Source organism: Leguminivora glycinivorella, chromosome 5 (genome assembly GCF_023078275.1).
Source record: "Leguminivora glycinivorella isolate SPB_JAAS2020 chromosome 5, LegGlyc_1.1, whole genome shotgun sequence".
Classification (NCBI taxonomy): domain Eukaryota; kingdom Metazoa; phylum Arthropoda; class Insecta; order Lepidoptera; family Tortricidae; genus Leguminivora; species Leguminivora glycinivorella.
In genome coordinates, this window is record NC_062975.1 from 17,284,156 (window position 1) to 17,307,086 (window position 22,931).

The 22,931-nt window shown below is 37.4% G+C and overlaps 2 protein-coding genes across 5 annotated transcripts in view; one reads left to right on the plus strand and one right to left on the minus strand.

Annotated features, from left to right (window-relative positions):
- The window catches only part of LOC125226318 (lebercilin), a 29,503-nt gene extending 18,754 nt beyond the window's left edge, over positions 1-10,749 (plus strand). For both annotated transcript variants that reach the window (XM_048130263.1, XM_048130264.1), the window contains exons 2-7: positions 3,948-4,152; positions 5,078-5,142; positions 6,164-6,355; positions 7,577-7,796; positions 8,141-8,272; positions 9,765-10,749. In XM_048130263.1, coding sequence (XP_047986220.1) covers positions 3,948-4,152; positions 5,078-5,142; positions 6,164-6,355; positions 7,577-7,796; positions 8,141-8,272; positions 9,765-10,739 — 1,789 coding nt within the window. In that variant the 3' untranslated portion in view covers positions 10,740-10,749. The remainder of the gene's footprint in view (positions 1-3,947; positions 4,153-5,077; positions 5,143-6,163; positions 6,356-7,576; positions 7,797-8,140; positions 8,273-9,764) is intronic.
- Positions 10,750-17,608: 6,859 nt separating this feature from the next.
- The window catches only part of LOC125226277, a 35,813-nt gene continuing 30,490 nt past the window's right edge, over positions 17,609-22,931 (minus strand). For all 3 annotated transcript variants that reach the window (XM_048130207.1, XM_048130206.1, XM_048130205.1), the window contains one exon: positions 17,609-17,984. In XM_048130207.1, coding sequence (XP_047986164.1) covers positions 17,974-17,984 — 11 coding nt within the window. In that variant the 3' untranslated portion in view covers positions 17,609-17,973. The remainder of the gene's footprint in view (positions 17,985-22,931) is intronic.

The window sequence follows — 22,931 nt, forward strand, 5'->3', positions numbered from 1 at the left end:
CTATTGATAATATTTTAATGAAAATGCAGGGAAACAATTACTTTTGTGAACTAGATTTGCAGGAAGCCTATCTACAGGCCCCATTAGATAAAGAATCGCAAAACTTAGTTACTATAGTCACAGAGGAGGGAATCTATAAGTACCTATATCTACCATTCGGGGTCTCCACTGGTCCAGGGTCATTCCAAAGGCTAATTACACAAAAATTAAATGGGTTAGATGTCATAGTTTATATTGATAACATATATGTGTATGGAAAAACATTATCAGAAACTAAACAAAAGCTGGAGCAGGTGTTACAAAGGTTAATGGACTCCGGGTTAAAATTGAAAGTTAATAAATGCAAATTTTTTGAAGAATCACTAAATATTTTTGGGTTTGAAGTAAACAAAAAAGGGGTAAAAATTATTAAAAGCAACATTGAACCTTTGTTATCCCTACCACGGCCTGATTCTGTCAAAATGTTAAAATCTTTTCTGGGGAAAGTAAATTATTTTAATAGATTTTTGCAAAACATGGCTATTGTACTGAAACCATTGTATGACTGTTTGAGAAAAGATAAATTTGTGTGGACGGAGGAATGTGACAGTGCATTTGAGAACATAAAAAAGGCTCTTGCAAACACATCCTGTCACATTTTGATCCAAATGCAACAATAATACTGACATGTGATTCCTCAGATTATGGTGTGGGTGCTGTGTTATCCATAAAAGACCAAAATAATGTAATAAAACCAGTAGCATTCGCCAGTAAAAAATTAACTGATACCCAAATTAAATACCCCATCCTGGAGAAAGAAGCGTATGCTGTGATTTTTGGTGTGAACAAATTTTATGACTACCTATTTGGGAAAAAATTCATACTGCAAACTGATAATGAGGCGTTAACTAAAATATTGGGTCCAAAGTGTGGCATACCAAGAATGGCAGCACGGCGTTTACAATACTGGTCCATTTTTTTGAGTGCATTCGAGTATGAAATTCAGCATGTCAAGTCACAAAATAATCCTGCAGATTATTTATCTCGGGTTACAAAAATTGAAAACGATAGTTTTAAAAATAATGATCTCATTGATAAGGATTACCAATGTAACACTATTAATTACATAAATAGTGCAAATATGGATACATTAAATTGGAAAAATATCCAAAGTGAAACAAAAAGGGATAAAATTTTGTGTGATGTGTTGAGATATTGTAGGGATGGCTGGCCGCAAAAAGATGATCTAGGAGAAGATTATGAACCATATTTTAAAAGAAAAGATGAAATTTCAATGGAAAAGGATTGTTTATTGTGGGGTTACCGTGTAATTATACCACAGTCTATTAGACATTGTTTATTAGAGGACTTGCATGCAAGCCATTTAGGGACAACTAGGATGAAAGAGATATCTAGATCATATTTTTGGTGGCCAGACATCGACAAAGAGGTAGAGAACATAACCAAAAGTTGCTTGATATGTTTACAAAATCATAAAAATCCGGAAAAAGCTAAATTAACAGTGTGGCCACAGCCACCGGCAGTTTGGCATAGATTACATGCAGACTTTTTGGGTCCCTTATTCGGAAAAATGTTTTTAGTCGTAATAGATGCACATTCCAAATGGCCAGAGGCTGTGGCAATGACTAAAATAACTGCAGAAAAGACAATTGAAGTGCTAAAAAATATTTTTGTGCGTTATGGATATCCCTTAACGCTCGTGACTGATAATGGTCCCACCTGGACTAGTGGGGAGTTTAAAAAATATTGTAACTTAGTAGGAATAAAACAAGTATTCACCCCACCATATCACCCAGCCACAAATGGATTAGCTGAGCGTTTTGTAGAGTCTTTTAAATCTCACATTGTAAAAATTGTAGAAAGTGGACATAGCGCAGAGTATGCTTGTAATTTGTTCCTATTTGATTACAGATCAACAGTACATAAAAGCACAGGCCAAAGTCCAGCCAAATTAATGTATGGAAGAGAGTTGAGAAGTCGTTTCTCCTTGATTAGGCCTAGCCCTGTTAGTGATAAAATAGATTTAGATCAAGTAAAACAAACTCTGAGCAGTAAAGATGTTATAAAACATTTTGCACTGGGTGATAAGGTGATGGTACGGGACTTAAGAAAAAATCAAAAGAACTGGTCTCTAGGTAAAGTAGTTGAAATTATAGTGCCTGGGGTGACTTATAGGGTAGAAGTTGATGGCCTTCAATGGAAGAGGCATGTAAATCAACTACTGGCATGTTCTCAAAACTTATAGGTGTAAGATTTAGAGGTAAGGCATTTAAAAATTTTTTTTGGTAAGTGGAGGGAGAGTGTTGTATATATTCATAGCTGGCAACATGCACTCCCACCGCCATGATGTTTGTGTCGTATGTCATCTGTCTTTCCTGTTTCCTCGAAATAAACGCGTTGCTTACCGAATAACTGGTCGTATTAATTAATTACACCACGGTTAGTAAAATATAACAGTATGTCTTACAGTTTCAGACTTTCCCATACTGACCGATTTGAATGGGCCACCCTGTATATGCATCATATCTTTGATGGCCCGTGGCTCGATATGTAGCTATCCAAAATCACATTTATTGCTTAATTATTATTCATTACTTATTATTATTCAATAAACAATGAAATAAATTAAATAATATAATGATTCAGGTACTATTTATTATTTAAGTATTAAGATGAAATGGCGGAAAAGTGTGAAAAAACAGGACAATGGCGATTTTTAGTACGTGATTTAGGCTGATTTTTTCGGAGTTAGTAATTAGTTTATGTTTAAACATTTTATCATAAAGGTTTCACAAATAGTTAACCTTTTTAATAGTAGTCATTTTTTTTAAATAAAACATACCGATTACGATATATGTATAAATATAAATAAGATTTGGCCTATTTAACTTCTAACACTGATTTAGTATGAAAATCGATCTTAAATATTTTTTTTATTATTTTTTTCAGAGTCAGAAAACCATTGTCTATCACATATATTAATATCTATTTAAAAGAAAAATTAATGCATTTAAGGGCTAAGCCTTTTTATCGGAACATCGGAACATCCCGCCCATTTTGATATTGATAAGTGGCGTTTATATGAAGCACCAGAGGGTTAAAAGGTCATAGAGGGCTAGAATTTAAGATAGGAATACACTCTTCGGCCTAGCCACGACAATGGTTTAAGGCGTTTTGCGGCAGCGGCAAGCGGTAAGTCACAAAAACAAAAACGCAGCGCGCGCGAGGCATGCCACGACCTTGCCGCTGTTCGAAATCGCGCGCGGGTTTTTACGGGCCTACCCGCGGGAGCGGCGCGCGGGGCGGCGCGCGACTCAAACAACTGTAGCGCGCCGCGCGGGCACCGCCACGACATTACAGCGGCGCGACCGGCCTAGGCGGCTAGATGGGGCTAGCGATTCCGCGCGAAACAAAACATTTTGTTTTTATTATGAGCGTCTTGAACCCGAAACCTTTATTTAATGAAAATTGAATTGTACTTTCGCGTATGTAGTATGTAATAATGTTTTCAAACATATTTTTGTATAGTATTTATTCGTATTTACTCTTAATTTTTTTCTAAGTGTTTATTTATATTAAGTATCATTTAACTAGCCATAAAATAAATTCCATGTACTTAGTCATCACACATATTTTCTTGTACAAGACGTAATTGACTAATTAAAACATTCTATGCACTTAAGAGTCATATTCGACAGTAAAAAACATGTTTTTAAATATGAAAACGTTCTGGCCGCTCCTAGGCCCTGCCGCCGCTTCTAAAAGTACGTGGCATGGCTAGCGCCCGCGCGCGTTTCCCGCGCAGCCCAGCCGCCTCGCTCGCCGCCTTAGACCATTGTCGTGGCTAGGCCGTTAGAGGTTTGAAGCTCGTATCATCCCTGATATACTTCAAGCGACACTCTCCAGTTTCACTGCCACACATTCATAAATCCTAACTCACCCTACAGGAAAGAGTCTGCAGCAACAGTATACAGCAGCAGCTCTCGCTTAAACCTGTTGACGAAGCGCAAGCGCATGAACCCTCTCGCCGGCGATATGTCCAGCCAATCACTGAAGCCTGATCGCTCTGTAACTCAACGCGTCCTGTCGGCTAAGACGCATCGAGTCAAGCAGCTACAGAATCAGTTGGCTGACGCTCAGTACCACTTGCAGGTAGTCTGACTTCTTGAATTAATAATAAATATTATGGATATTCTTACACAGATTGACTGATTAATGTTTTATCAAATCCTCTGGCTGACAAATAGGTAATACTGTCAACATGAACCGAGGTTTCGTTATCCACTGAACTGTGTCTACGTGTCTACAGAAGTAGGTGCGGTCAGCTAAGATACATCTGTGGAACATAATCAGCTAGGTGAAGTTCTGAGCTATATTCAGAGTTCACTTCGGCCCACTTTTTAACCGACTTCAAAAAAAGGAGGAGGTTCTCAATTCGACTGAATGTTTTTTTTTTGTAGGTATGTTACTCGATATCTCCGAGAATCGTGGACCGATTTTCAATTTTTTTTTATCGAACGCCATTGGCACCAAATCGGGGTCTGATGATGGGATCTTGGAGAAATCGAGGGAACTCTTCAAATGTTATAGGCACATATAATATTTTTAGTGTATTTTTCAAAGGTATACCAGTATTTACGCCTGATGGTAATAATTTTATGTGGCTGAGCTGATGATGGAAGGTAAACTCCTCAATGGTTAGGAGTCAAAGGAGAATTCTTTCACTACTGTACATATATTCGGACTGATACATATAATATCAATAGGAACCACTAAAAATCAACAAATAAATAAACTTTTTAACAAAAAATAAAACCGCCTTCAAAAATAAGCGCGTTACAAAATACGGAGAAACTAAAAAGCAAAAAATAATAAACCTTTGAATTCAGATTTCTTATCGTATTGCAATAATCTAAACATACAAATCAATTATTTTTGGAGTCGGGGCCTGCCTGCGTATGGTTGGGTGGGGGCAAACAGGCAACAGCAAGGCGACGAACAGGTCTGGTACCGACTACAAAAATAATTGATTTATTTATAATTTGGAAAATTTAAATGAGAATTTCATGTTACACAGGAGCTGAGTAATGAAAATAAGGTACTACGGGCTATGCAGAGAAAACAAGAGATAGCATTACAAAGGTAAGATAAACGGCTCCATTTGAAAATTAACGACAGCAAAAATGATCTAAGATATGAAATGGATCGGATGTTGCAGTGTCAAGACATATCTTTCAACAAAAAATGCCTGTTACATTGTCTCATATAGATTTATAGTTAATATTTGACGTATCTTATAGTTCGGATTGGGACGATATTTACGGTTATAATTTATGTAAAATTGTTGCACCGGTTTTCTATTTTTACTAACAGAAAAATATTCATGGTTTATTAATTTTATTATGTAATTCTAGCTCTATGACCTGATTTGAGGAATAATTTCGTGATGTAAAAGGAGATTTTCCTGGAGTTATAAAATTACTAGGTAAACAGGAAAATGTAGCCCGTTGATTTTTTTGATGTTCAGTAAAGCAAATAACCATTTTTTAGACAACCCGCAATAATGAGGAAATAGATAATTTTATTGTCTATGGCAGTGTCGACATTTGTTTATTTAGTTATTTAAAATCTTTTTAACAATTGCAACTACCAGCAATATTACTTACATTGAAATAATATATAGTTATACCTATTATTACACTTTACGCATACATTTAAACACAAAAAAAAACATATAATATATAATGACATCATGTGCAAGATTCAGTTATCAGGACCCCAAGGGTACAATCGTTGAATGAGTGTTGGTGAATTTAAGCACTAGCGTTTAGAAATAACATAAGAGAATTTTCGACTGGGACCACGGCGGTCGAGATGGTGTAGAAGTAATGACGTCAGCCGCGATAGTTCGATTCCCGGCTCCGCAACCAATGGACTTGATCGCTTTTTCTTTGGCGTATGGTAAGGCGGCAATTTCAGTTTTATACCTTATATTATGTAGTAATGTAACTATAAAAAAAATCAGAAACTATTTAAGAAAACAATTTGATTTCTTCTCTAGTTCGATTCTGACGATCAAATTGAAATTTTAATAGTGACCAAGGAAACCGTAACAATGGCGTTAGTAGAAAAAAAAATACACCTCTTAATCTTAAATCAACAGATACGAGAACTCAAACGCCGAGCTCCCGCAAGTGCTCAACTCTCACACCGAGGAGTTGAGGATCCAGCAGACGAAGTTCAAGCAGGTGAAACAGCAGCTGAAAGAGGCGCAGATGAGGCTGAAGGAGCGGGATATGCAGCTGCAGCAGATCAGGGACGAGCACCAGCATCTGCTGGAATTGAGCAAAGACAGGTACGATCCATTATAAAATATGCTCTTAACCTTCAACTCACACACCGAGGAGTTGAGAAACCAGCAGACTAAGTACAAGCAGGTGAAACAGCAGCTGAAAGGGGTGCAGATGAGGTTGAAGGAGCGAGATATGTACAGCTTAGGGATGAGCATCAGCTTCTGCTGGAATTGAGTAAAGCAGGTTAGATTTTTGGAAACATATGCTATTAACCTTGGTCCTTAATTTGTTTCATTTAAGTTAAACAATACGCATGCATTGGTTGCAGTACTGACATTCTGCCCTAATTTTGTGCCTCCTCATTAGAGCACGTGCTAATCCAGATAAGGTTATGATATGAAAGTAGAACCTTATCGTGATCAGCATTATATGTACCTAAGATTATGATAACACTACTGAATCTATAACCGAATATATATTTATTTATTTCAAAAATAGTGATACAGCATGACAGTATTAAATACTAAATCACTGCAAAACTAAAAACTAAAAACAAGTACAAAACATTTTTTATACATGATAAACTGTTGAAAGACGTACATCCATCCTCTCGCAGAACCTCAATAATTCATCGCGCACAGCACTCCATCTGCCAGCAAATAAATCGCACTCAGGTGCTGATGCTAAGAGAGCATTCAGGAGGGGCAAAGGGCGAACAAGAGGGGATTTTCTGTGAGACACGGTTCGCGATACTGGGCCTACAAATAAACCACGATCACGAGGCCGGAAATTGACTCTGGTCGGCATAGGGACATAAAGGCGCAGTAAATATTATTATTTTTGCCTGTGTGGTGACGGGTTAAGAATTTCACCACCCCCTTTCTTCCCGTGGGTGTCGTAGAAGGCGACTATGGGATATGGGTTAAATTGTGGCGTAGGCGAGAGGCTGGCAACCTGTCACTGCAATGTCACAGTTTCGTTTTCTTTCAACCCCTTGTTTGCCAAGAGTGGCACTGAAGCTTTAGTAGTTTCATGTGTTCTGCCTACCCCTTTATGGGATACAGGCGTGATTGTATGTATGTATGTATGTGTGTATTATTTATTTGTCATACTAACGAATATATATTATATACTAGGGGGCAAAGTTGTTGTGTAGCCTTTACCAGTTGATGTGGTGAATTTATATATTTATTCTTACAATTAGAACAGTTACTTACAACGAAATTTTCTTCGCATAATTTTACAATAAAAATAAATTAAGATGAGACGATATATTATTTCAGAAACCTCCTCGAGCGAGAGAAGCTACAAGCCCAACTGTCAGACTTGCAGCTAAAAGTCCAGCAGCAGTCAGAAACTATAAGCACTTTGCAGCGCAAACTCGCGCTTGAAGCGAAGAATTTCAAGCACCAGTTGCAAGCTGAGATCAACAAGCATAAAGATACGCGGCATGATCTGGACTTGGCTATTAATAATGCTGATAAACTGTCCACTATTATTGAGGTACGAGCTATAATTAATATTAATTAGGCTTTAGCTGTTCATAAAATATATAGTCAAGTAAAGTCGGCAGTCTCCATCTAATAAAGTATAATATTTTTTTAATTTTTCCGAGATACCTTTTTTATATCTTAATTATCTTATTACTGAGTTCTATAAATTTTTGCTTATACAAATGAATACACATTGCGTTTAAAGAGAAAAAGGGGCTCTAGGTTGGATTAATTAAAGGTTCATTCATTACATTTTACTAATTTAGTATCTTTCAGAGCGGTAGATAGGAGGCCCGCATGTGCCTAATACGTATGTGTCCCAGATCTACTGATAAAAATGTTCCGTTTATTTAGATGAAAGAGAAGATGATCTACTCGGCGCGACAGGTTCGAGGCATTAAGTCACCAGTGAAACCTATGCCAGCGCAGCCTCAGCCACGAAAATACACGCGCAGTCAGGATATACGTGACGATGATAGGGGCAGTGTGAGTAAAATATCTAAGTTGACAGACGATCTTTTCTAAAATATACACGCTTTTGTTTGTAATTGGTTTTATGAATTGATGACAAAGGTGTGTCACGATATATTTCACACTTTGGTTGTCATAGTTGACTGTAAGTGTAGCCTGACAAGTTTTTATTTGACCCTCGCCACGTTGCGGATTCTCAGCTGAACTAATTTCTTTTACTGGCAAGGATTACTATTTGACACCCGTCGTCGAAAGTCATCGAATGTCAGTGATGTATAAACAATAAGTAAATAATTTAAATTTTCTAACGGTTTCATCTCAATTTTTCCCAAAATAATAATAATAAAAGTGAAAATAATTATACTGAACGCGATAAATTACGTACAACAAAAAAGGATGAAGGATTTCACAGCATTTCGATGCCAATGTTCTGAAATCGGTTGTTGACACGTCCGGCACTGACAGTTTTTAGTGCGGTTTTCCTGTATTGATTAGTTGGTTTCGCGTTTAGCCTAATATATTTTTTGTTCTTATTTAAGGTTCCTCTGCCGTGAAAAATATTTATAGAATTAAGGAGGCCGTTCCATAACTGCCACCAGTACAGAACAAGGTCCCACGCAAAAAGAAAATAAACCTCGATAACTTCGACTAAGGATTTATGGATTTTAGGCTATGCGAAATGAAGTAGCGTCTTAAAACCTTGCTTATTAATTTTGGTTCTCTAAAACCATGTTTTAATTTTATATAAATATTAGCTTTTGCCCGCGGCTTCACTCGCGTTAGAAAGAGACAAAAAGTAGCCTATGTCACGCTCCATCCCTTCAACTATCTCCATTTAAAAAGTCTCGTGGTTTCTCTGTTTTGCCGTGAAAGACGGGACAAACAAACAGACACACACACTTTCCCATTTATAATATTAGTATGGATTAACGGGAAACCAGTACACGCTGTCCCCATTACATAAGACGTCGGCACATTGTATGTGTATTGCCATATGAAAGCGGTTTGTAGCGACACTGTTTCAGGGCCAAATAAAATCTTCAGGCTTTAGGTATATGAGAATAACATCGAAAGACATTTATATCGACACGGGAAATACTTAACTGTTATCTTTGATCTTTTATTAAACTTTGATCAGTAGACTCTACCGTCTATGAAACAGATTGCTGAGTATGGTATCCTCCTGCTTGGAAAAATAGAAAAATATTCTTATAAAGTGCAAAACAATGGTGTAACTAACCAAAGTTATACCTTAACATTTAAGGTGTACTCGGGTAATTCCGAACGTCGAAAACCGTCGGAAAATTCCGAAATTCAAATGATAATCACCCGTGATTCCATAGTAATAATGGTCACTTTTCGGAATTTGCCGACGGTTTTCGACGTTCGGAATTACCCGAGTACACCTTACATGAATATTATTGGGTATAAAGAGTTTTATTAACTTGCGGGATGGTGTTGATAAAACCATGGAAGCTGTAGATTTATTTATTGATGTTCATTTCAGGGGGACCAAAACAATATGCTAGCAAAATTCTGTGAGAACTCACGAAGTCTTAGCAGTGCCTTGTCTCACGACGAAGAAACTAGCTCGTCTGCTGAGCCTCGCTCCCGATACGCGGCTCGGAGTCGCCTCAGCAACAGCACTCGTTCTACTTCCAACAACACCAGGAAAAGCTCCAAGGGATCCGATGACATCATAGAAATTGCCAAAACCGTCCAAGATGGAATGGCCGACCTGGCTATCTTTGACGACCAACTAGACTTCAAAAATGCATCACCGGATGAAGTACAAAAAAAATTAGATGCTATGAAAGCAGATTTAATCAATAAAATTAAAAATGATGATCCTGTATCCAGGAAATCTAGTGCTCTGCGGAGAAAATCTACTGATGAATCCATAGAAGAAGAACTTAGTGAAGTTGATGATGAAAGACCTAAATCGAGAGGAAGAAGACATTCAAACGTTTCGTTTTATGAAGATGTTACTATTGAAGACAGAACAACGATTATCAGTGAAGAATTTAAAGCTGTGGAAGTTACTAACCCCGTGCCAGCAACTAGAACAAATATGGATAAAACCAAGGTCGAACGAAAATTGTCTGGCAAACCTATTGAAACATATTGTAAAGACATCATCCATGACATAGAAAAGAGTTCCAAAGTTATAGACAAACATATGCGTGAATTCAACCAGTCGAAGTTTAACAACGATACAATCGTTGAGCATTTGCAAGCTGTCGACAAAATCAATGAATTAATGAACGCGCAAGGGGAAATACCGTCAGAGGCTCTGTCTGAATTAAATAACAATTTTAATATGATATCGGAACAAGTGTTGTCTGCTGAAGGTTTGCCGGTTGCCAGAAAGAGGTCAGTTTCTGGACGAAGGAGCTCTAGGGTTGAATCACGGACCAATGTCTTTGGCGATTCGAGTCTGAGTAATCAAGATTTGTTAAATGATTTACTAGGGAAAAAATGATATCGGAGCAATTATTGGTTGCAATTATTTCGTGTTTATCACGACGCCGGTTTATTGTTTCACTTCGTAACAAAGTTATCGGGTGTAAACAAGTCAATTAAATGTTGACTTCATAGGCCATTATGAAATTTGTTGACAAAATAATTAAATTAACGTTCAAAAGTTGATTCTAGGAAACAAATATCAATTGTACTGAGATCGTTCACTTTGACTTTCTACAGAAAGGACGATAATGCCCTTGATGTTACAATTACCTTCTAATAGAGATGGGTAGGGGTGAGTAAATACTGAGTATTTACTCGTAATTTACTCAAAGCACCGAGTAAATAATCGTATTTACTCATTTGGGTGAGTAGAAACTGTTACCTAAAAATAATTTAAAAAATGAGATTTAAGTACTTAGTCGTCTTTATTTTAACTGTGTGGACATGTTTAAATGATATTTACATTATTAGAAGCTTATGGGAGTCTTAGTTTGTCGAAAAAGAGGTAATCATTGTGAGAAAAAAATAGTGATAATGTTTAGTTAGCAGTTTTGTTTTAAAAAAGCAGGTATTTACCACAGAACTAATTAGTTCTGTGGTATTTACAGTAAAAGTATGAGACTTAAATTAAATTGATGTTCTAGATAACGGCATGACGTTCGGAAGTAATTGTTAATGTGGCACTTACGACCTTTTATTAAGGGTTTTCTAGAGAAAACTCAAAAATGGCTCAGCTGATGACGTTTAAAGTACTAGTTTTGTGTTTTGTATTATATGGGCAATAATTTGACGGTTTCTGGATATTTTTCCAACAACGAATTCGAAAGTTATAAAGGTACATTATTTCGGCCTTAATTATCGTTTTATTCCAAAACTGTTCATATTATTAAAAAACTTTTTTAGAAACATTCAATTAATTTTTAAAGACCTATCAGATGATGTATAACACACTGGTAATTTCTGAATTTTATTTTTGTGAAAAATAGTTACATGTATGGAGAGCACGTCTTTAAAATAAAATTAATATAAATTTGATTACTTAACTTAGTAGTCGATAACAAAATACACCAATATTTCTAATTTGTATTTCCATTTCAGCACGCTAAATAGTTTATACCCACCAATTTGAGTAAAAACGAGTAAATACGGGTATTTTGAGTAAATACTGAGTATTTACTCGATATTTACTCTTGAGTATTTACTCACTATCCATCTCTACCTTCTAATGGTGGTATTCTCTCAATAACTTTCAAATTTCCATGGTGGTGGCTACATAAGGGACGCCCTGGTGGCCTGGCAGTAATGTTCAATTAAAATTCCCGCACGTACCAATGAGTTTTTCGAAAATTATTTGCGAAATGTCATTTGATATTCGGCGAAGGAAAACATCGTGAGGTAAACAAGGCTATATTTAAAACTGCCTCAAATTAAACCCGTAATAATTGGGTTTAACTAATTCACTTAAGCCCGTTTTTAGAGACATTAAAACATGATTAGGTAACGTTACACTCGATCTGAGAAAGTTAGATTTCAGACATTTACTCTGACATGTTTACAAAGTTTCTGAGTTGGCTTCGTTTGTTAGGTATTATTAGCCCATTCTTGGAAGGTATTATGATTTAATTTGTCTAGGCGCTTTGCTTCTCAAATTAAATTTCAAAGACGCGCTTCTTTCGTACATCCTGCGGCTAGCGTTCGGTTCGTTGACAGTGCGCCTTATTCACGTGTACTATTATACATATTCTGTTAAGGAAGTAGCTTATTACATACTCTTTTTGAGTGACTTTGATATTTCGTTTGTGTTTCAAAAAAGTAACCCTCTGTATCCGTATATTTTTGTCACCTGTATTTACTTACACTTCTATTATAGTATAATAATAGCAAAATAACTTAAATAACATATCATAGGTAACGTTCCGTACCGTCAGTTTTCAGCAGTAGTGTGGCCTCTGTTTGTCCCTAGTAATGTGAATGACTTAACAAAACGCAACAAAAAAAAAATGGGAAGTGAACCACCTTAAAATACCTATCCACCTACTACGGATATGAGGGCGGATTTTCCTTTTGTTGGTTATTTAACTTTTATTTTTAGGAAGTTTTCTACTCCTACTTTTTCCTAAAAGTCCCAAGATGTTCATACCTGTTTTACTTTCTTCTGTATATAAACATAAATTCCCATATACGGAAAAAAGTAAAGCAGACAATGAAATAAAAATCTGTCCAAGAGTTCCGTGTGATTGAGTGTGTATTTTTGTAAAGTTTGTGTATCTTGGATGTATTTATACGAATTGTTATAAACAAATTATGTAGATGAATGTGAATAAACAATATTTTTCAAACGTTGCGTTTTTATCAATGTCATGTAGCATTTTTGTTTATATTAGCTAAACTTTTTTCACTAATCGTTATATATAGGTACAGATGTAGTGGAAAAAGCTTTTCCTTCGTATTTTTCCGGAAAAGTTGGTATTTGTTACGCTAGTTCAGTCAATTTCAGTACATCTTGTACTGAGACTGACTGAAATAGCATGACACGTTCGTACGTTTCCGTAAAAATACGAAGAAAAAGCTTTTCGCACTACACCTGTAAGGACGGCGTATGCCATCTCACGATAATTAGAAAGCCTTGCACAACCGCCAAGGGTCAAATAAACTAATATGTTTTAACTTCTGATTAGCAGAAACGTCTGCAATCGATGCCACTAGGCTTAGAATAAATTTAAAAGTGGAAAATGTCTGCCTTGGGTGAGACTTGAACTCACGGCCTCTGGATCGATACTCCAGCGCTCTGCCAACCCATCCCATTGACCTTAGTAATGGAAAATTTCGCTGGCTTGGTTGAAGTCTTGGTGGCTCAGTTGGCAGAGCGCTGGAGTATCGATCCAGTGGCCGTGAGTTCAAGTCTCACCCAAGGCAGACATTTTCCACTTTTAAATTTATTCTAAACTAATATGTTATTTTGTTGATACGGAAAATATCTACTATTTTAGCGCTATTTATTAGTTTATTAGTTCCGACCCCCGAGTTACTAACTAGGAGCGATAATCGGCAAAAACTTTTGGGCCTTGGATTGGTTTTCGGTCCACTGATTCAGCCTAAACTACGATTATTAGAAACTTTTATATAATTATATAAAGTCTTGACTTCACTTAAAACGACTCACCAGCCCGGCGTATCATGTTTCCAATTTTATCACATCTATGTGGGACACAGCATCCGTCACGCTTAGGCAAGTATGTCAGTATGAGAGTGACAGATGTCTTATCCACATGGATAAGTGATACAATTGGAAGCATAATACGATGGCTGGATACGACTTCATTACCCGCTAGGTCACAGCGGACGTGAAATCCGTTCGTGTTATTATTGTCATGTCACATCTCATCTTCATTTACTGCCCTTACCAGGATTCGAAAGCAGGACCCTCGCGTTCAAGGGCAGGGTCGCTTCCACCTACCACTATCTACCCGCTACACTACACTGGACATCAAATATATTATACTTCACCCTAGAAGCGTTCGGTAAGCGATTAGAATTACACAGGAAGGTCGAAAACTAAGCGGATGGATACTAAATGCGGTATGGTGTTTAACTGTTTCAAATGTATCCAGATGATTTTAATTATCTTCATATGTACCTACCTAAATAACACAAAGTTAAAAATATTTACTTACTTTCCTAAGGTTTCGTAGGGAACCCAACGTAGACCAGACCTGGCGAAGGCACCAAATTTGGTTAACTGTCCCAAAAAGCTAAAAATAGTAATAAGTGTACACAGAAAAATATTTAATAATATACTCTTTATTTTAATTTTTGTGACTAAGTTTCGTTCCAAGAGATACAAAAGGAACTATTATGGTGGGAATATGTTCAGCTGTCCGCGTCACATTGCTAACAACTCGAAATCTAACATTTTGTGGAGTACCATACCTAGAAGGTGCTTACACTCAACGCATTGGACTTTTTGCCATTGGCGGTAAATACCATATGGCCCGGGGCGGTCGGTCGGCTCTTGGGGGCGGCACACTTTTTTCTTAGATTAAGTACTTTATCGTCTCTTAAGAGGATACGGTAGCGAAAATGCTAAAATGGAAAGGAGCCCCCCTTTCAACTTGGGAATTTTAGTTAAATATACAAGTGTTATTAACTAGATTTATCGAAAAAAAATTGTCCATTAAGAACAACTCAGTCAAAAGATATTTCAAAAAAATCTTTAAAATCGAGGTTCCGCTCTCGACTCTTTCCTCCTTCAAAACTTAATCAATCGGAACGAAATTTGAGAATATGAATAACAATGAAATAATCTATGTCGGACCGTTTAGCTTTTTTGGTTAATTGTTACCAATCTTGAGTATCACACCTTTTTTTGCGCCACAATGAAAAAGGCCGTTTTTGGAAATCTTTAAAAAGCATAATATCAAAAAAATCAAAACGGTCCGACACAGATAAAAATAATAACAATCTGTGTTGAAAACATCATTGCTCTATCTTCAAAAACCAGGGAGGAAATAGTCGAGAGCGTTTGTATGGAGAATTGACCCCTACCGTATCGTCTTAATAGGGTTGCAATGCTAACCGGTCAAACTTGAAATAAGTCTCTGCCCTTTGTTATCAAAAACACCTTATATATTTCAACTAAATCGACGGCCAGTTTGATCTAGTCGGTAGTGATAGTGACTGAAGACACAGCAGTCAAGTTTTGTAGGAATATCTTATTTAATATAAATAAATGTCATAGGGAGAGGGGTAAGTGCCTTTTATGGGATGCCACCTGCGTTATCACGTTTGTCGCCTCGCACCTCGCTCGCACCGTGCGGACGGCAGGAGGAGCTGCTGAGCAGGCGGCAGTCCTAAAAAGGGACAAGTCGTTCTTGGCGCAGAGGTTGTCCATCGCGGTTCAGCGTGGAAACGCGGCAAGTGTGATGGGTACTTTTGCGTCGGGAACGATGCGGGGTGGGTTGTTCGACTAATTTAGGTAGTTTGTTAAGGTTTTTTATTGTTAAGGTTTTTTTTTATTAGTATTATGTTTTAAACCTAGTATTAAATAGTTAAGTATTATACGTGTAAACCTAAAATCTTATGTTCATGTCAATATTACAAGGTCAACATAGGACATTATTAATATTTAGGTACTAAATCGTAATAAACATAAAAATATTGATTACATAACCAGTATAAATCCTATAACACTTTGAGCTATTACACAAACCCAAACTTCTCTCCACCGAGCGACACTACGTATTGTCCCCGGATTGTGAGAGAGGAGATCGAAATTAAAAAACCGGCCAAGTGCGAGTCGGACTCGCCCACCGAGGGTTCCGTACAAACTTTCTTTCAAACTACCTAGTAAAAATAATCTCATATTTTCATATAACTCTAATGACTTGACTAGAAGACAAAAGTATAGGCACTAATGAGTATTATAGTGTATAGCGCCATCTCCCGGTCAATTTGCTAACTAATGTGCGCGACCTGGTTTTTCAGGGATAATTCTTTATAATGTTAACCGATTTAAACAGTTTTTACTTTATTGGACAGAAGATGGTTTACGTAACATCTCGTATTAATTTGAAGTACGATATACATCCGCAAGGGTGGGTAAATTGAAAGTAAAAATCTGAAAAATTTTTTGTGAATTAAAAAAAAAGTATTCAAAATACAAACACGATTATATTTTTCCTGTAATATATAGCATAAAACCAATGTTTACTAAAATTTTCATAATTTTTCGTTGGTAAACTTCGGAGATAAGGGGGGGGAACGGTATTTTTTTTTAAATTTTCCTTCAAAATTCTTTTTTTTTTCCACAACAAAAAAAATATAAAACATAGCTTATTTACGTTCAATTTGAGCTCTTTCCAACGATACCCCACTTGACCTAGTAACTTGAAATTTACAGTTTGCCCACCTTTCATTTTGGCCATTTTCTACAATTAAAATTAATATATAAAAAAAAAATACTTTCTATTTGTAGAGGTTTACAATGTTCACAAGTATTCCAAATTTCAAGTTGATAGCATTAGTAGTTCTCGAGATATTTAGGAATGTGACAGACGGACAGAGTCGCACCATAACGGCCTAGCCACGACAATGGTCTAAGGCGTCTTGCGGCAGCGGCAAGCGGTAAGTCACAAAAACAAAAACGCAGCGCGCGCGAGGCATGCCACGACCTTGCCGCTGTTCGAAATCGCGCGCGGGTTTTTACGGGCCTACCCGCGGGAGCGGCGCGCGGGGCGGCGCGCGGGGCGGCGCGCGACTCAAACAACTGTAGCGCGCCGCGCGGGCGGTGCCACGACATTACAGCGGCGCGACCGGCCTAGGCGGCTAGATGGGGCTAGCGATTCCGCGCGAAACAAAACATTTTGTTTTTATTATGAGCGTCTTGAACCCGAAACCTTTATTTAATGAAAATTGAATTGTACTTTCGCGTATGTAGTATGTAATAATGTTTTCAAACATATTTTTGTATAGTATTTATTGGTATTTACTCTTAATTTTTTTCTAAGTGTTTATTTATATTAAGTATCATTTAACTAGCCATAAAATAAATTCCATGTACTTAGTCATCACACATATTCTCTTGTACAAGACGTAATTGACTAATTAAAGCATTCTATGCACTTTAGAGTCATATTCGACAGTAAAAAACATGTTTTTAAATATGAAAACGTTCTGGCCGCTCCTAGGCCCTGCCGCCGCTTGTAAAAGTACGTGGCATGGCTAGCGCCCGCGCGCGTTTCCCGCGCAGCCCTGCCGCCCCGCTCGCCGCCTTAGACCATTGTCGTGGCTAGGCCGTAAGGGTTCCTGTTGTACCTTTTTGGTACGGAACCCTAAAAACATCCTAAAAACTTTAACAGGGAAGACGGGTATAGATTATCGCCAACATGGGGACCAGTGATTCAAATGTTCAAACCAAAAGATCTATCTTCGGACCAGTGCGCGGATGTTGTGAGTGCTGTGTGTTGTGACGTGGGAAATAAACCTTAACTAAAAGCGGGTACATTATATTTATTTGTCTACCCGAACATTTATATTAACTAATATCGGGTAGTTTTGTGGTGTTTTCATCTCCGGTGACACTTTGCTGGGACGTCAGTCTTCCGCGACCACGGCCAGTTTGCAAACTGGCCGAAACGTTGGAAAAAAGGTAAAATAATGTTGATTAATCGCGTTCGACTTTAAATAAGTATTAATCCTTCTTAATTTACAAATATTCCTGTTTTAGATACGATACGTAAAAACCGCCTGCTTCAATCGGCATCTGAAAACAAAATACTTTGATTACAATCTTGAACTCCAATGAAAATAACGGAAACATGAGACGAAACAAAACAGGTGAATCTGATTTCCGTATGAAAAACAAATTTCCTGATTTTTGTAAGTATTGAAAAGGGTAACCTATCGATGTTTCGAAAATCCTTTGTCCGATTATCACTTGTCCGAAAACGGTTGACAGAATTTTTATAATCCAAATACATTATTTACCATATTTTTAAAATATCGCTAGTTTGCTATCCCGCATTATCGTTTTCCCGAAACTCAATAACCAGAAGAACGGTTGCCATCTTTATCATTTGACAACCGATTTGTTACCCACCTTTTCATAAATCCGATGCTACGCGACACCGAAATGTCATTTTCCCTAATATCATTTTATAGAAAAATTACAAAAAAATAGGTTAGGTTAGAAACGCGACCCTCACGGAAATAAACTTTTGCTAGAAAATTGGGTTAGGTTAGGTTAAACTGCGGCCATACAGAAACAAACTTGTGCTAGAGAAGTGGGTTATTTTAGGTTAGAACTGCGACCCTACAGAAACTAACATTGCAAAATTCGCTATGTGATTTTTAACGATTTTTCGTTTTCAATGCCATTTTAAACCTTATTTCTAAATACATATGCTCCAAAAACAGCGTCGAGCTCATTTCAGTATTACAGGTTTTATCAAAAGTAGGTATGTGATGCCCATACATTGAATGTTCCTCTTATAATCGCTAACTGCAATAAATCACATAACTACATTATCTTCTTATAACAGCAGTTTTGGAATTGCGCCTGCTATGTGAATTATGACACATAGCTATATTTTCGGAAATATTGTATAAAAAGATGTGTTAGATGTTTGTGCCCGATTTGTACAATCTCATACACAGCGATAATTTTGTACTATTTGTAGAAATCGTGAATGTTTCCAGATCGTGTGTTTTGCGACACATAGCAGGCTTTTCTTATAAAAATCTAGCCTACTCTCTTAAAACTTGTTTAAATGGTGTAAGGTAGGTTTGTAGTCAAGTATAACCTACCGTAGTTTCCCTTTTTATTGAGACTATGTCTGAAGGTGCTCACTCTGACCGAATAGTTATTTTTTAATATTTGTTAAAAATAAATCATTTCAAATTGATTTTTAAGATTAACTGTCAGAAATTTATTAGTGTTTAGTATACTGACAAATTTCGTGTAGGGTTCAGTGCGTGTAAACGTATATTACAAACTATCGTAATACGATAAAGTTATGCTAAGTAACTCAAAAAAATAGCAAGTGATTTAACATTGCATTGGTAAGACATCGTTTTGTATGAAATTTTGTGTGATAAGATCTATCTATCCTTTCTGGAAACATTTTAAAATAAATAAATGAAAATAAAATGTTTAATAAATGAAAAAAAGCTGACTTGAGAAATCACACAAAGTTTTGAGTGACAAAGATTGTTTATCGTTTTCGGATCAAAAAAGAAAAATGGAACCCTTATACAATTATGTACTTTCTTGTCAATCCGTTTATCAATTTGTCAATATTCTTTATTTCGGAAAAACCCTATACTCAAGTGTACTGTACCGTTCCTTGAATCTGTAAAAAACCTTATTTCTAAGTAAATACAACATAGGTTAATTGAGTTGAAAAAAAATCTACACTCTCAAGGAAGTCAAAATTAATAGGGTACTTCAGGTTAACCTAAACTATGAAATTTGGAAAATAAATCGTATTACACCATACATGATTATTAATATAGTTGTGAGAAAAAAAAATAGTAAAATATACACGTAACCTTCGGTGTTCGAGCCAGACTAGCATTATCCAGTTTTTTCAAGTTAAAAAATGTATAATGAAATCTTATTCAATACATAAATGTTTACATAATACCACATTGAGCAACTTTGTAACTGAAATAACCTCCATTCATAAAAATTAAAGGAAAAAATATATTATTATTGTAGGCGACGCATATATGTTTTATGTGAACTGTACGTTAGGATTTATTTATTAAGTTTGTTTACTTATTTTGGTACATGTAACGCCATCTAGATTAAAACTTTGGAATTAAAGCTACATAAAAACAATGGTGGGTAGCGAGCCCAGGTCATGCGCTGCACCTAAGTAAAATGAAGGTAGTTGTACATTTCGCGAACTGAGACCCGCCGCGTTGACTCCTCGCTCGTACCACGGTTTTTGGCATCGTATTTTCAGAATTATGCGTTTAATTTAACCTGTCACCTACAATAAAGTGGTCATTCGAACCAAATCTGTGCTAAAGTGATGCATAGGACACCAGTGCAAAAATCGCAGATTAAAACGCGTAATCAGTATCGCCGCGAACTCGAGTGCACGAATGCGCAAATGGCGAGTACATCGAGCAACGCGCCCGCGCCTACACCCGCGGAACCTATAGTTAATAAATTCCTAGACCTCGGCACCGATAGTCTTAAAGTGAAATCGTCGAAGGATAGGGAACAAGTGAAAATGGAAACACCAAAAAGTGTACGTGGTTCAGTTTCGTCAGTAAAGTCTAAACTATCTACGTCATCATCAATTGCGCGACGTAAGCAATTGGAATTTGAAGCCGCTCAAGCCAAGGCCCAGATTGAGCTGGCCCTTATTGATAAAAAGCTAGAAGCTGATCTAGCCCAAGTTGACGCCGAAGAGTCGCAGAGTGATAATGAGCGCGGTAGTGAAGCGAGCAGAAGCGCGCATAGCAACAGGGCGCGGTCGAACGTCGAACAGTGGTTGAGTCAAGGTCACGACGAAACTACTTACATACCGCAGCCAGAGGCGCCTTATCAGCCACAGCATCACCAGCACCCTTCACCAGCACCCGTCAACTTACCTATAGTTCAGCAACCTGTTCCAAGTGACAGCATTCGAGAACTAGCGCTTACCTTGAAGGATATCATGACGAACTCGTCAGCCAAGCGTGAGGATCGTTTGCTCAGCCGCCTGTCTACGCCACGTGACTTACCTATATTCAGCGGCGACAGCGTCGAATGGTTGCACTTTAAAAAGTCTTATACGGAATCTACCAGAGTCTGTGAATTCTCTGACTCTGAGAACCTGGAGAGGCTACGCAAAGCACTGCGAGGCGACGCCAAGGACACGGTTACCGCACTGCTGATCGGCAACACCCCGCCCGCAGCCGTCATGGAAGCTCTCGAGTTAAGGTTCGGCCGATCGGATGTCATCATCATGAACCTCACGACGCAGCTGAAGAAGCTACCTTCGTTACCCACGTCGTACCAACATGACTTGATTGACTTTTCGATAAAAGTAAATAACTGCGTAGCAACAATAGGTGCACTAAATAAGCCTGATTACCTACGCAGTCCCGAGCTCGCATCAGCTGTTCTTAACAAGCTACCGAGCACCCTGATTGGTAAATGGACTGATTTCGCATACAAAAGGTTAGAGGAAGACCAGCCTAAGTTGATCCTCATCTCCGAGTTTCTTAAACAAGAAGCACAAATGTTGTCACTAGTTGGAATGACACAAGCACGTGAACAAAGCAAGTCGAGTGAAATAAAAACTACAGCGAAATACTCAGGTGATAACAAAGTTCGTATTACTCGGCCCATATTGACAACAAAAGTCGTCGAGGAAAATAAGAATTGTAAATTTTGCTTAAAGGAATTTCACCCGCTGCCCGACTGCCGTGTTTTCAAACGTGCCATGCGCCGTGACAGATGGAAGTTCGTCAGATCCCAAGGACTATGTTATTGTTGTCTGACGTCACGACACGACAGGGACACTTGCCCTGCGCCAGGGACCGGAAAACCCCTTTTTAGGCTTAACTTCATCAATTTGCTTACCCAATCAATTTTCTTACTAAATAAAACGGTAAGCTTTTTTAAAGGTAACCTTTTAAAACGGTAAGCTTATTGAATCTGTTACTATGAGGTTACCATAACTACTAACTAAGTTAACTCCGAAACCCTATCGCGATAGGGTTTTTAAAACCTGTTTTCATTGAGTTATGGTAAGCTTTATCCGTTCCTTGTTGTCTTTCTACATTGAAACTGGTTTGCTATAGATAGAGCTTGTCTCAGACGCATGCACTTGAATTTGCGTAGTTATTACCATTTGACATGTACGTCATTTAGTTTCTGTATTTGATAGTACAATTATTGACCTACTCGTACTCATCAGTATATTATAAGGGAATAAAATGAAGTAGGTTTTTACAGCATTACAGCAAGCAAGGTTTTGTACCTACTTTTAGGGTTCCGTAGTCAACTAGGAACCCTTATAGTTTCGCCATGTCTGTCTGTCCGTCCGTCCGTCCGTCCGTCCGTCCGTCCGTCCGTCCGTCCGTCCGTCCGTCCGTCCGTCCGTCCGTCCGACCGTCCGTCCGTCCGTCCGCGGATAATCTCAGTAACCGTTAGCACTAGACAGCTGAAATTTGGTACCAATATGTATATTAATCACGCCAACAAATTTCAAAAATAAAAAATGGAAAAAAATGTTTTATTGGGGTACCCCCCCTACATGTAAAGTGGGGGCTGAATTTTTTTTTATTCCAACCCCAACGTATGATATATTTTTAGATAGGTATTTAAAAATGAATAAGGGTTTACTAAGATCGTTTTTTGATAATATTAATATTTTTGGAAATAATCGCTCCTAAAGGAAAAAAAATGCTTCCCCCCCCTCTAACTTTTGAACCATATGTTTAAAAAATATGAAAAAAATCACAAATGTAGAACTTTATAAAAACTTTCTAGGAAAATTGTTTTGAACTTGATAGGTTCAGTAGTTTTTGAGAAAAATACGGAAAACTACGGAACCCTACACTGAGCGTGGCCCGACAGGCTCATGGCCGGTTTTTTACTTTTAATTTTTATTTATTTTGAACTTCACTATCAGTCTCATAAAAATAACTATAACAATGCATGTGCTCAAAAAGTGCGTTTACAATGCATGTGCTCGAAAAGTACGTT